Source organism: Pimephales promelas, chromosome 6 (assembly GCF_988280905.1).
Source record: "Pimephales promelas chromosome 6, fPimPro1.hap1.1, whole genome shotgun sequence".
Classification (NCBI taxonomy): domain Eukaryota; kingdom Metazoa; phylum Chordata; class Actinopteri; order Cypriniformes; family Leuciscidae; genus Pimephales; species Pimephales promelas.
Window position 1 is genome coordinate 30,570,866 of NC_142774.1, and position 15,577 is coordinate 30,586,442.

Genomic DNA, 15,577 nt, shown 5'->3' on the forward strand with positions numbered 1-15,577 from the left:
TGTTTGGACTGTTTGAGTGTGCAGGGACCATTCTCCGGGGGAGACCAGGTTCCTGGACAGCCTGTCTGGACCGTCGTTCAGATGGCCCGGCACGTGCGTTGCTCTGAGCGATAGCAGGTGACTCTGGGACCACAATAGGATGCGGCGTGTCAGATGAAAGAGATTCTTGGATCTGACGCCGCCCTGACGGTTGATGTATGATACCACGGCCATATTGTCGGAGCGAATCGGGACGTGGTGACCGTTTATGCGCGGGAGGAAGCACAGCAGCGCGTTCTCGACCGCGATCATTTCCAGACAGTTTATGTGTAAGGAACTCTCGTGGCTCGACCACTGGCCGGCGGCCGGTGAGCCCTCGCAAACCGCTCCCCAACCCGAGTTGGATGCGTCTGTCGAGATGACTTTCCGGCGAGAGAATGTTCCCATGGTAACGCCCCTCTGAAACCACTCGCTTGCTGCCCATGGCTGCAGTGCAGTGATACAAGTCTGAGTAATCCTGATCATCTGGCGGCCCGTCGTCCACTCGCGGTGGGATACGCGGCTCTTTAACCAGAATTGAAGGGGGCGCATGTGCAGAAGACCCAGCTGTAGCACAGCGGAGGCTGAAGCCATATGACCCAGCATCCTCTGAAGCGATTTCAGGGATGTAAGGGTACCCATCTGAAACGAGGCGGCTAGGCGCTGAACACGGCGCGCGCGCTGTGTGGATAAGCGAGCCGTCATCGTGATAGAGTTCAAATCTATTCCGAGGAACGAAATAGTTTGACTGGGCTGGAGAGAGCTCTTTGTCCAGTTGACAGAGAGTCCCAGCGCTTCCAGATGGTTGAGGAGAACTGTGCGGTGCGACAGCAGCTCCGTCTGGGAATCTGCTAGAATCAGCCAGTCGTCCAGATAATTCAGTATGCGCAGCCCCTGACTTCACAGGGGAGCGAGCGCTGTATCCATGCACTTCGTGAACGTACGGGGTGCTAAGGATAGGCCGAACGGGAGAACGGCATACTGGTAAACTTGGCCCTCGAAGGCGAAACGTAGGAATGGCCTGTGATGAGGGTTTATCTGGATCTGAAAATAGGCGTCTTTCAGGTCTAGAGAGATGAACCAGTCCCCCTGGCGGACGTGCGCGAGGAGTTTCCTGACTGTGAGCATTTTGAACGGTCTCTTCATGAGCGCTTTGTTCAAAGCCCTGAGATCTAAGATCGGCCTGAGGCCGCCGTCTTACTTGGGGACCAGAAAGTAACGGCCGTAAAACCCCGACTCGGTCATAGATGGCGGGACTCTCTCTATAGCGCCCTTCTGCAGTAGCTTGGCTATTTCTAAGCGAAGCGTGTTCATAGCAGCCGGGCTGACAGTGGATTCGAGCCGCACGCGCGAGCGTGGCGGGCGGCGACGAAACTGTAATCGATAACCATTCTTTATTATGCTTAAAACCCACGGGGAGATGCCGGGGATGGCTTCCCACGCTTTGTAGCATACGGCTAGTGGTTGAATGGCGATATCGCCCTGATTGCTGCACATTGCGGGCTGGACACTGGGTGTGGGCTCGCTTATAATGTGGAAGGCAACGGGACTTACACTCAGAGAGGAGTTTAAGGGCCTTGAGACAGAGCGGGCAGAGGGGGGACACGCGCACGGGCTCGTGGGCGTGCTTATGTTCTCTGCTGCTGGAGCGGAAAGTGCACGCTCCGTGAGAATGGGCTCTGCGAGAGACCCTGGGCATAAAGTGCTTGTGTGTGTACGTGAGCACATGGTTGTGGGCACATTTTTTACACTTGAGGCTTTTATGCTCTTTTTGTGAACTCTCTGGGTAGCCGTGAAAACGGCTTTTAGTCGCTCGCAAGCGGGCAGGGAAACCGGCTTGTTTGTGGCGGTAAACACTACTGTAGTCAGCGGTGAGACGGGGACTAACAGAGGGCGAAGCTTTGACGGTGGTCCGGCCGCAGCGGGAGAACGCCGTCTTTTTCTCAGCTGTGCTAGGCAGACTTCTGTTGATCAGGCTTCAGCGTGATCTTGGGTCGAGGCCCCCGGGGAGGAGGCTGTCTGCGGCGGCTGTCTGAGCGAGAGCGAGGGCGGCCGCCCTGTCTACGCTGGGGCTGCTGAGCTTGCTGAGGCGGGCGCTGCTGTGTGGTTCTGGCAGGCGGCTCGTGAGAACGGCCCGTCGAAGAACTCGAGCGGCGGGGCAGGAACAAGTTCATGGCCTGAGTCGCTTTTTGAACCTCGGAGAAGCGGTCAACGATGCCCGTGACGGCGGATCCGAAGAGCCCGGTAGGGGAAATGGGCGCGTTGAGGAACGCGGCTCGTTCTGACTCTCCCATGTCGGTAAGCGTGAGCCATAAGTGTCTCTCAGCGACACAGAGGGCGGCCATGCATCTCCCTAGAGCTTGTGCGGCGGCTTTAGTGGCGCGAAGGGAAAGATCCGTAGCGCTTCTCAGATCCGAAAGGACGGGCGGTTGCCTCCCGCTGCTCGCCATTTCACACAAGATGTCGCTCTGGAGCACCTGGAGGACAGACATCGAATGCAGCGCTGAAGCGGCCTGACCGGCGGCAGAATAGGCGCGGGCATGAAAGTTAGAGGTCGCTCTGCACGCTTTAGAGGGAAGCGTATGAGCAGACCGCCATCTAGCAGAGGGCGGGCAGAGATGAGCGGCGACCGAGTCCTCGACGGGTGGCATGGCAGTATAACCCTTCTCGGTAGCTCCGTCCACTGAGCGCAGCGAAGCGGACACATCAGAGCGATTACGGGCCGAGAGAGGAGCATTCCAGGACTTCGTGAGCTCGCTGTGAAGCTCCGGCAGGAAGGGTGCAGCCCGGCTGCAGGCGGGGGCCGGACGCCGGTGCAGGAACTTTCCATCCATGCGGTTCGGTGGTTGCTCAGGGGGAGGAGACCACTCGAGACCCAGGCGGCTAACGGCCTGAGAAAGGAGGCGCGTTAGTTCCTCCTCGATGCCGGTGCGGGTCCCCGCAGACTCTCTCGTCGATGAGCCGATCGACGACCAATCCTCGCTGTCCGAAGCGTGCAGCGAACAAGAGTCCTTCTCATCCGCGGTGTCCTCGGAGGCGACAGAGCGGCCACTCGGCGGCAACTGTAAGTCCGGCAGGGGCGGAGAGGGAGAGCGGTCGGTGGGCGGCGGCGGCGGCCCACATGGATCCGCAGAGGGCTCCGGCGGCCTCTGGGAGCGGCGTTTCTTCTTCCGCGGCGAAGTTAGAGGCGGCGCTGGAGCGGTTTTGACCGCCTGTAGTCGAGCCCGCAGGGTTGACAGCGGCAGGTCCTCGCAGTGGTCGCATCCTCCGTTGGCGAGGGCGAGTTCTGCGTGTTCCACTCCGAGGCAGAGAGCGCAGATGGGGTGGCGGTCTCCATCCTCGAGCGGAGAGCGGCAAGAGCCGCAGGAATTACGAGGCATCTTTAAAAAGACGCTCGTGCTCTTTTAGGAATAATCAAGAAAAGGATACGCGTCGGATGGCGCTAGCTTGCTGGGCGGCTGAAGGTGGCAGACGACCGGCTTCCTCAGACTCCGGAGCTCGCTAGACGGTGCCTTCTCAACGATGTGCGGATGCGTGTAGCTCGCTGAAATGAACAGAATCAACGAACGAGCTGGGAGAGCGACCTTTATACACTGTAGCCACGCCCCTTTTGGCGGGCTGTGACGCAGTAAGCGAGCGCCGTCCGCTCATTGGCCGCGGACTCAGCGCCGCTCTCCCATAGGTTCATGCATTCTCTCTGAGCGAACCAATGAGCCGCTAGCTAGCCCGCTCATGGTCTGCCTCAGAAGAGACTGCGTTGACAATGATTACAAAATTATGGAATAATTTTTTGGCTTCAACTTCTCAGCAAAGATGAATCTTTCCCGTAGCGTAAGCTAGCTTATGCAATACGAGAGAACCTCTCGTAAGAGAACACTACGCACCTATACAGTGAACACATAATACGCATGTGCACAGTGTCACGGTTTTCACAAATTCACATTAGTGTAGTTTACGCCGACACTTTAATAACTAGAGACATGGAAACTTTAGGACATCGTTGTCACAATCCTATTTCTGTACTACCTAGGGTGACCAACTGTCCTGTTTTCCCAGGACATGTCCTGTTTTCATATAACAATATAACCATTTTCTATCCATTCAGAGGAGGCATAACCTACTTTAAATGTATTGAAATTAATAAGGTATCTTTGAGTAAACTTCGAGTATCATTTGAGTAGGCCCATCTGTTTGCTCGGCCGAGTGTCCATGGTTTTTGGTAATCAAAATATGGTCACCCTAGTACACTGTAAAAAAATATTGATGGTTTAACTTAAAAAAGTAAGTAGCCTGGTTGCCTTAAAATTTGAAGTTCATTGAACTGGAAAAAGTGAGTTAATACAATGAAGGAGAATGATTTAATCATCAGAAACTCAAAATTCTATGTTATCTGAACTAAATAAATTATTAAAGTTGTTTTGACAAAAGAAAAAAATGTTGTGATTACTACTCTGTAAAAAAAACATTGTTGGTTTAACTTAAAAAAGTAAGTAACCTGGGTTGCCTTAAAATTTTAAGTTGATTGAACTGGAAAAAGTGAGTTAATACAATGAAAGAGACCAATTTAATCATCAGAAACTCAAAATAATAAATTATCTCAACTAAATAAATTATTATAAAGTTGATTTGACAAAAGAAAATATGTTGTGATAACAAATCTTGAAAATATTTTTTACAGTGTACCGTTTGTTTTGAAGATGTTGAAAAATAGTTTTTGACCAACTCCAGTTTCTTCTAAAGTGCGATGGAATTTCTGAAAGATTTCAATCTGGTTTTAAGTCTGCTCACAGTACTGAATCTGCCCTCTTGAGAGTTTTAAATGACATCTATCTATCCACGGACACTGGTGACTCCGTGGTTCTTGTACTCTTAAATCTATCAGCAGTCTTTGACACTGTTGACCACTCTACCCTGATATCCAGTATTATCTGGGGATAAAACGTATCGTCCTCTATGATTCCAGTCCTATCTCTCTGATCAGAACTTCCTTGTCAAGTTAGGCAATTTCTGTTGCGCATCTAACCTGTGGTCTTCCTCAAGGATCTATCTTGGTGCCTTCTCTTTTTTCTCTGTATATGTTACATTGGGCACCATTCTAGGAAGACACAGGGTATCTCTTCACTGTTATGCGGATGATACACAAATTGACCAATTAAGAGAAAGGATCTTTTTGCTTTTTCAGCATAAATTACCTAGATTAAGTCAAATCTCGGCTGGACCATTTATTTGTATTTTTAAATGAAAACAAAACCGATGATCTTTTTTGGGCCCACTGTTAATTCTCAGGCTGCTACCTTCGATCTAGGCAGACTATCTGATTTTAGATCTTCACATGTACAGAACCTGGGTGTTTAACTAGATGAGTCTTTAGACTTTGACAAACACATTTCCTCTGTAATAGGCTCTAGTTTTTATCAACTTCATCTTCTGTCTAAAGTCAAACGTTTTCTTCATCATAAAACTCTAGAGATGGCTGTTCATGCTTTTATCACCTCACGTTTAGACTACTGCTGGTCACTTCTAAAAACACACTTTTTTTCCATGGCCATATGGTTGCTTTTACATTTTCCATTGAGTCTGAAACTATTTTTGCCACTTCTGGTTCTTTCCATTGTATATTTGAGTCTGATACTGCCTGGCCACCTCTGATTTACTATTTTTTGAGTCTGATTCTGTTTCCATTTTTTTTTATCTGAGTCTGATACTGCCATCTCTGTTTTCCAATTTTATTTAAGTCTGATATTGTTTTGCTACTCCTGTTTTAAGGCTGCTCTTGCTGCGCTTATTTGTGTTGTGTAGTTATGGATTATTATTTTCTTTTAATTCTGCTGTTCAAGCACTTTAGTCAGCCAGTGGCTGTTGTAAAATGTGCTATATAAAAAAATGAACTTGAACTTGAACTTTAACGGATGAGTTAATCTGATCTCACTGGTATGTTTTCATACGATACGCCCCAGTCATTGTTAGTTTTAAGGGTTGGGTTAGGGGAGGACCATCATGCTTTTTTCTAAAAATCTTACATTTCCATATGATTCACATTGTATGAATTTATACGTACTGTAATTATACGTAAAAATTATCCTGTATTCACCTCAGAAAGCAAGATTGCACCCTAAATTTCTCTGTATAGCCGAAAAGCTAATGAACTCATTTATTGTCTTTTGGATAGATTACTGTAGTGAAATCACAAAAGCAAATTAAATTCTCAGATACTAAATATGTATAGGCCTAGTTAATATTCAATTAAACATTTTCCACTTAAATTATTAAGCTTAGCCTATAGGGGGGCCTATGTGATGACAAATATTTGACTAAATAGGAGATAAAATGCTATATGTTTAATACAGTTTGTCATATTACACGGTGTTATAATTTGTGATGAAATGTATTTTATTAGACTATTTAGAACTATTTCTGTTAGTGTATGTTGTGACTGTAAAATCCTATCTGCCAGTGCCACTAGGTGGTGGTGAAATCCTGAACATGGGACAACTCTCATGAGAGTAAATTATTATTTCAATCAACACCTTATCAACAATTAATATTTCATATTTATATATAATCTTAAACCCAGTCTAAACTAAACTAAAATATGTTCAAATCATATAGCAGCTAATTTCATCTCCCTTCCCATGGGATCTAAACGAAAATACATTTTCAAGGTTACAAATGAAGATTTAGCCTACCACTAAGCACAAGATAGTCTACTGACAATCCGTTTGTATTCCCATGGATGGAATATGATCTGCTACCTCAGTGTAGTTTTCTCCCAGCATCATGCGAATGTTACCGTCACAGCCCATGGAGCGCCACTCAAACGGTCACACACTATACAAACTCCCACTAGTTTCACTTTCTCCATGAGATCTGGATGGCTGAAGCGATGAAAGCGCGCTTTCACATCTTTCATTTACTGCGAAGGGATGTGAAAAGCGAGCAGGAGACAGTGAGTTACCTTTATAAAGTTTCTTTGGAATTTGTTTAGTTGAAAACTGTATGTGTGTTAGCATACTTAGCTAGTCGGTTAGCCACTAATGAGAGATTTTAGTGAACGTTAGCCCATTGCACCATAATTTACCTTCTTTTTATTTATTTAAATTATACAGTTTTCTCTCTCGTGAAAAGTCAATAACGAGTTGTTTATGTAAAACATTAAAGTACGTCTAGATAATACACTTTTTCTTTGTAAAGTTGTGTTTCAAAACCTACCGAGCTGCCTATCATGACAGCATTTTTGGGCATTGATTCAAATGTTCATAGATATTGATGCCCACAATGCTGTAGCTGGTCACTATGTTTTGAGACAGGCAGTCTATCTGCTAGTTTTTTTTTGTAATAAAATAATATTCAAGTATTAGGCTATATTCAAAAAGTTTATTTGTACTATTATTGTCTAGGCTACTGGTCTAAATCTTGGTAAACAAACACTGTAGATGGCGGTTTTTGAGAGGTCAACTGTAACAGTAGCTGTAATAGTCATTTATCTCTATGTAGAAAGGGATTTGTTGAGATGGTTTAAAGCAGTTTTGCTATACTAAATTCATGCTGAAAAGTGACTTGAACAGAGATAAAGTTACTGTTGAGAATAAAAGGGTGGTGCAGTTTGTTCAGTTCAGTAAGTGTTCTCATTCAAGCATTGTGTGGAGTAAGATTAATGGTGTGTCAGAAACATCAAAATCAAAATGGGGAATGTGCATGAGAAATGTCAATCATTTAGATGGTCTTTAAAGCTGTTTTTGTTCATGAATGAAAGAGGGCAATTGATATAATTTGTAATTTTTCTCCCAGCCTGCCATAATATGTTGTGTGTTTATTTTTGTAGAGTTCATTTGATTGTTTGGCTCTTTTTAGATGTGTGTTGCTCAGTGTAGTTCCATTAGGTTTTCCTCTGTGTTTTTGTGCTGCCAGTAATTCTTCAGTTGTAGTCTAAATGGAACCACTTCATTTTTAGGTGTGTTGTCACATGTCCCGCACTCGGTGGCACCTCATGTGACCAGTGCTCCCTCCTTCTTCTTTCAAAGAGTTACTTAACCTATGTGTCTGACTGTGTATGCATACTTTTTAAGCCTTTAATTTTTAACACTGAACTTGAAACCGTACAGTGTTGTGCATGTGTGTTGTTCTTGCTGTGGAGAAGGGCTGGGTGATAATGCAGGACAGTCGCAACAAATATTCTTTTTTCAGCTTTGTGATATTATATAATTCAAAATGTGAGCAAATACAGCCATTGTTGCATTTTTTTTGTCATTTTCATTTATATGCAGCAATATAAGAAAGCATTAATATTAATGGTTGAAGTGGAATCATGAATCAATTCATAAATTAATGCTAAGTCCAAGTTTTACACTAACATGTATGCATTTGGCAGAAGCTTTTATCCAAAGCGACTTACATTCAATTTCAATTAACAAATTTACATTCTTATCATTTCTTGCTTTCCCTGGGAATATAATTCCCTGAGCTTTTAATTGAGTTTTAACTCCATCCATCCATCCATCCATCCATCCAACCAACCATCCAACCATTTTCCTGCTCTCTCTAGGGTTGTTGATGGTTTTAATGGAACTATTCTAATTATTTTAATTTATTCTTATTTTGTTTTATTAAAAAAAAATGTTTTATTCAATTATTCACATTGAAGAATCAAACTTTGATCGAAATAATGGAACTTTTAAACTATTAACTATTAGTCTTGTCAATTAAATTGTTTATTGTTTTGAAAGCCTAAATGTCGTTATTCACTTTTAAACAACAAAATTATTTGTAGGCCATAAAAAAAATACATGTACATATTAGTAATTATACAGTAATGATGTTTAAATCTTTTCTATAAATAAATATAGCATTTAGCACAACTGATTCCGGACATAGACTCTGCTCCTTGCAGTTTATCTCGTTATCATTGCCTAATTATGCTGTTTTAGTTGAGTGGTGGTTGTGGCGATTAGATTACATCATTGTCTAGTATTTCCCTTCTTTTCCTGATTTAATGACCTCAAAAACCTGAACTTTGAGATTGTGGTCTTGTGAGTGGGTGTGTGCTGTGGAGTAATGGGCAATGTATGCTTAAAAATCATTTTTGTTTTAAAAGTCTATAACAAAGTAAATATGACAGATACATTCATGTAAATATTTGTAAAATATCACATATTTAAAGAATGTTAAAGTAAATTATCTTTGACATTTGTTTGTCCCTCTTTTCCCAAAGTTTTCCAGCATTGTGTGTGTATAGGTGTGTGTGTCTGGACAAAGTCAAAGCTGTTTTTTCTCAGGGTTGGAGCTGTGTGGCATTTCCGAGACTCCCTTGTGTTCTGTCTATCTCTCTCCCCCTCACTTGTTTAGATGTTAATGGGTTTGGTCTGTTATCAGTGCTGAGACATGCTATTTTTTTCAATGATTATGCCAACAGTAAAGATGTTTAAGCTGTTTGTGAGTGTGTCTGTATTTAGTTAAAAATGTTGACTGGTAGTTGACTGGTTTAAGTCTGCTTTCTGTACTGATAATGATCTATGGCTTCACCAAAGCTGCTCGCCACTTTCACTCTTCCATCGCTGGACAGGAGCTGTTTGTTAGGGTGTTTTCTGCTCTTCTGTGTTAATGCCAAACTGAAAGGGTACTGACTTCTCTTTATTTTTGGATTACTCACTCTTCCAGCCCTCCTGACTTCCTCTATGTGAGTGAGTGTGTGTGTGTGTTACTAAGTAAGAACAGACCATGTGTTTGTCTGTCTTAAGTGTTCTTGGGCACAGAAAACCATGGCTGGTTGTTCACGACAGAGAGGGATGCATAGCACAAGTCATACTGCATCAAACAGTGAAATATGTGAAAGGTGGCTTACTTTGAAAAAGTGCATTTCATTAACATGTCTAGACTCTGAAATTACATTTTGATTGAATTTCTCTAGACATGTTTATTACTGTGAGAATTGAATAATGGGAATTACAAAAAAAAACCCTCAAGTATCCAGATGCATGCATTACAGTGTAATGTAACAATACAAAAATAATCCTAATTGCCATTTTTTTTTATTTAAAATATTTTTTTTTCCCATTTTATTTGGTTTATATGACCTAGACATGTTTTCCTGTGATTCACCCATGGGACACATGCCAGTAGTTCCAATCTTTTGCAGGCTTGTATCTTTAAGCTGTAAGCAAACCCCCACTCAATCAAACACTGTTAGCCAAGATGAAGCCGTCCCAAGAGAGAGAAGAGAAAGGAGGAGGAGGGTATGAGAGATTGTAACTTTGCTGTGTTTCTGAAGGTGATATTCCTAGAAAGATGTCATAGTGCGGCGTTCTGACTGAACCACATTGTTCTGAATCAGCATGGGAGGCGGAGCCAGAGTCAGCCTTAAGTCCCAAAACAGAGGAGCAGTAAGAGAGGGAGTAACATAAGAGAACAGAGAAAGCTTTGAGGGGCTTATGCTTAGCATTTGAAGGTACAGAAAAGTGAAGGACGCAGGAAAGTGAAGAAAAGAGATGTAGCTGAGATTGAGGGATGAGGGACAACACAGGAAGGTAACGATCAGGTTTGGACATGCCTTCTCTGCGTAGATGGCTGAGTCAGGTAAGTAATTATGATTGTGTGTGTCAAGGTCATTTTGTCCATTGTTGTCATTTATGATCACAATATTTCCAATGTAAAGTAAATATCTGTATCATTTTATTTGTTATTAAGAGTCTTTAAAACTTTGCTGTTTGCTGGTCATATGCTTGACAGCATGGTTCCCATTGGTGTCTTCTTCAGCGATTAGGCTGAGAGCAAAACTTTGACCTTTGAAGCATCTAAAGTTCTGTGTTGTGTGGTTAGTATTTTTGCCTTTTAAACAGACATTATAGTCTGCTTATGCATAGTTTTAGCTAGCAGCCAATTATTTTCTGATATTCCTGTTTGCAACAGGCTGTTATGCAAGACAAGTCTTGTTGATACTTGAATATACAAGTTCATCATCTTTGGCACAAATGCTTGCAACCTTGACTTTTGAGATTATTAACAAAAAGAAGTGTCTTGTTTGAAGCAGATTGAAAGTCTAGCTTTCTTTAGGTCTGTTAAATATCATTAGACCAGATCTTCTGCTTTTTCTATTGCAGAACATCATAGAATCCTGTCATTTTCACCATTAATCCAGCATTGCAGCCAGACTGATCTGTGAGAATTAAGTTGTTGGTCAAATTATTCCCTTTCATTTGTTTTCTTCTTGTCATCCTTTTCTCAGAAAAGATGGCCAATGAAATTACTGTCACACTGTGGTAGCCAATTAAATTATTTATTTTAATTATAATGCTTCACTAAATAGATTAAACCAATTTTTTGGGTGAACTAACCCTTTAAGCAAGGTAAAAGCAGACCTTAATAATAGACGAGCCATTACTTTAGCTTTATGAAATGTAATTGTACAGATAAAGGCTATTTTGATTGGTTAAATTTGGTAAATACGAATCCAAGTTCTGCTTTACTCAATAGGCAATGACAGATCTAAGTGTTAAACTCTAGGTCTGCTCTGCTTTCAAACTGGATCTGGATGGCGTTTGAAGTCAACATGAAGTCTGACTTTGGTCATTTATACACTCACCTAAAGGATTATTAGGAACACCGTACTAATACTGTGTTTGACCCCCTTTCGCCTTTTGAACTGCTTTAATTTCTTCTTGGCATTGATTCAACAAGGTGCTGAAAGCATTCTTTAGAAATGTTGGCCCATTCTGATAGGATAGCATCTTGCAGTTGATGGAGATTTGTGGGATGCACATCCAGGGCACAATCTCCCATTCCACCACATTTAGTACAGTGAATTCATTATCATGTTCAAGAAACCAATTTGAAATGATTCGAGCTTTGTGACATGGTGCATTATCCTGCTGGAAGTAACCATCAGAGGATGTGTACATGCCATGGTGGCCCTGAAGGGATGGACATGGTCAGAAACAATGCTCAGGCAGGCCATGGCATTTGAACGATGCCCAATTGGCACTAAGGGGCCTAAAATGTGCCAAGAAAATATCTCCCACACCATTACACCACCACCACCAGCCTGCACAGTGGTAACAAGGCATGATGGATCCATGTTCTCATTCTGTTTACGCCAAATTCTGACTCTACCATCTGAATGTCTCGACAGAAATCGAGACTCATTAGACCAGGCAACATTTTTGAGGCAACTGTCCAATTTTGGTGAGCTCTTGCAAATTGTAGTCTCTTTGTAGTGGAGATGAGTGGTACCTGGTGGGGTCTTCTGCTGTTGTAGCCCATCCGCCTCAAGGTTATGTTATGGCTTCACAGATGCTTTACTTCATACCCCGGTTGTAACGAGTGGTTATTTCAGTCAAAGTTGCTCTTCTATCAGCTTGAATCAGTCCGCCCATTCTTCTCTGACCTCTAGCATCAGCAAGGCATTTTTGCCCACAAGACTGCCGCATACTGGATGTTTTTCCCTTTTCACACCACTTTGTAAACCCTAGAAATGGTTGTGTGTGAAAATCCCAGTAACTGAGCAGATTGTGAAATACTCAGACTAGCCCGTCTGGCACCAACAGCCATACCATGCTCAAAATTACTTAAATCACCTTTCTTTCCCATTCTGACATTCAGTTTGGAGTTCAGGAGATTGTCTTGTCCATGCAGGACCACACCTCTAAATGCATGGAAGCAACTGCCATGTGATTGGTTGATTAGATAATTGCATTAATGAGAAATTGAACAGGTGTTCCTAATAATCCTTTAGGTAAGTGTAAATACTTAAAAGAAAATTCACCCAAAAATGAACGACTTGAAGGTGAGGAAATGATGACCGAATTTTCATTTCTGGGTGAACTATCTCTTTAATACATGTTCCTGGTCTTATTGTGTACAGTTAATCAGTGCGTGTTACGCCCTAAGAAAAAATTAAATAAAATTATCATCATGAATTGATGGATAAAATCATGATTTTATCTTATATTGAATGTTTTATTTTTAATATTCCATATAAAAGTATGAAAGTTAAATTGAAAAAAAGACTTATATTTTGGATATTAGTACTTTTGGATTCACAGTAAGACTTTTAACATAGTCTTTATCTGATGAAGAGAAATGTGTTGATCATGATGAGTCAGTATCCATCACAGTATCCTGTTCTCGTATCCTGAAATTCTGATGATCAGGCCTAGCCGTCTTTACATAAACATACTTTGACTCACACATTAGAACATGCTGAATCAGACCCAGGCACATGAAGAAAATGCTCCGATATCTAGATTCAACCACATTACACTGGATAGCTTTCTGACCAGTGCTCTAATGAAAATCACTCATTTAGAAACATTCAGCTGTGCGATTGCTTAACTAAAGTGTTTGTACTGGACTGCTCACATAGCAGCCTTTTAGTTCTTTAGCTGATCGCATGACTGGGCAACATCTCTACATGTACATCTGAGAGTTTAATATACGTTTAAACCAGCACATATAATCACACCACTTAACTACATTTCCACACTTTAAGCCATAATTAAAATATCAAACTAAGTTGCATCTGCAAACAAATGTCTTTTCTCAGAACTAATTTCACTAATTTCACTCAAGGTCGTTCGTTGTAACATTCGAGAAGCAGAATGTATCAAATTTGTGTCTTCATTTTGAACAGAATAACTATTGTTTTGTGATTCAAAATGTAACAAATGTTTTGCTTGATGCAGAAAATGCAACTGGGTCATTCTGTGTCAACTCAACCAGAGGTCCAAGGCTCAAATTGTTTATTTAGTTAATATTTTTTTTCTGTAGTCATCAGGAGTAATCCACTATTTTGTAAAGGTGTGAAAAAAATACTTCAGAAAAATGGCAGCATTATTTTATTTTTACACTAAGACATTTGGTCTATTAGTAAAATCTGTTGACTTTAGCAATCTTTGTTTCATTATATGCGAACGGTGAAAACAATGATCAGATAAAAAAAAGAATTGCCAGTGAAGTTTCTGAAATTTGGTTGATTTGACACAGAATGACCTAACAAGCTTTAGATGTTGTCTTTAGTCATTCTTATTTTTTTTTATTAGTCGACTAGTTGTTCAGACTATACATTAGTCATTTTTGAAAATATGTAATTTTACTGATCCCATCGCATCTTGCTTTGATATCTTTGTAATGCTGTGTCATTTGTGTGCTTTTAAAGGCTCTGTTAGCGCCATGTGCACCAACCCGATTCTTGCAAACCCGAGCATGCAAAATAATTTACAGGCATAGAATGGCTGGTATGGGTTACGTTTCCCATACAATGACAATACATACAACTCACTGCTTAACTACCATAGTACAATTCTTCGTTGAAGAAATCAGCTAGCTAGTCACCACTGTTCCACTGTTATTTACTCAACCATGTTGGTTGATTTCACACAGGTGTAAGAGTAATAACTTATTTTTTATTAATCTGTTGTTTAACTTTGAGACCGAACAAATGCCAGATTATTTGCTAATATTACAGACATGGCATCTGAGGACTAACGAAATTTTGCTTTATTATTTCCAGATTCAGTAGTCTTTTACTTACATAGGCCTACTTGAGCATGTACACACGCACATGCACACTTCATAAACGGTGACTTCAAAAAGACGAACTAAAATATGTAAATACATTTTTTATATTATTCAAAATAAAAGAAATGTTTCCCCATACTGCCTTTGTGCAATGCGATTTTATTTACACTGCTAGGCAGTTCTGGATACTATGGACCAAATTTTCACCTCAGAGAGGGGACCAATCACAGAACGGGGAGGGAGCAGCAAGACGATGACGACAATGTGACACACCGAAGCAGTTTGTTTATGTCTATAGATCAAACATGGCAGCAGTCACGAAGTTACCTTTCGATGCAGCCTTAGATATTGTATCTGGTATAATTAAAACGATTGGTAATGAGCTACGTACAGGCGCATTTGATAGACATTCGTAGCACCCAATAAACGGCTCTGGGCATTCGTAAACCATGCCTCAAATACGAGAAAATGAACATGTGGTTCTCAGACCACGTCTTATCGACATTGAGCCAGGCTAAATAAAAGATATAAATTGTACTGAATGTCAGCAACTTCGCAATGCTCTTTGCGAAAATTCGTTGAAACTATGGTTTGGAAAAACACTGACTCGTTGAACAATGTTGATAACGATGGAACTTGTGATCATAGATGGCTATCACACCCCTGATTGTTTTCTGATTTGCAAGAAAAGTGTGGGCCATTCCCCAAATGTTTTTTTTTTTTTTGTTCTTTACAGAGGGCATGTGAAAAAAATCAACAAAATCTGTTTCAGCATCTTTATCTGGGACGTGTCCAAGTTTTAGTGCCACTGCACATACAGTCAGCCTACTATTACACTGTTTTGACCCTTTAATAATTTTTATTGCCCATGAAAGACTATCCAAAGTGGTGGCAATATTATATTTTCGTAGTTATTGAATGACAATACAAGAATCACTAGATTGTGTTGGAACTACATTGAATTTCTGGTCACATGCCTGTCCCATTCAGTGCTTATGAAACAACTCCAAATTGAGCTTGTACTTTAGCCTGAGGTATTTTCCCAATGTTC

The 15,577-nt window shown here is 41.6% G+C and overlaps 1 protein-coding gene across 5 annotated transcripts in view; it reads left to right on the forward strand.

Annotated features, from left to right (window-relative positions):
- Positions 1–15,577, forward strand: part of tbc1d1 (TBC1 (tre-2/USP6, BUB2, cdc16) domain family, member 1) — a 76,049-nt gene that overhangs the window by 10,842 nt on the left and 49,630 nt on the right. Inside the window, exon 1 of one of the 5 annotated variants that reach the window (XM_089132381.1) lies at positions 6,827–6,964. The exons of 3 other annotated variants lie outside the window; for them this stretch is intronic. In XM_089132381.1, coding sequence (XP_088988507.1) covers positions 6,890–6,964 — 75 coding nt within the window. In that variant the 5' untranslated portion in view covers positions 6,827–6,889. Of the gene's footprint in view, positions 1–6,826; positions 6,965–10,396; positions 10,588–15,577 lie in introns of those variants that run through there. One more of the 5 variants, XM_089132382.1, reaches the window with a different exon arrangement.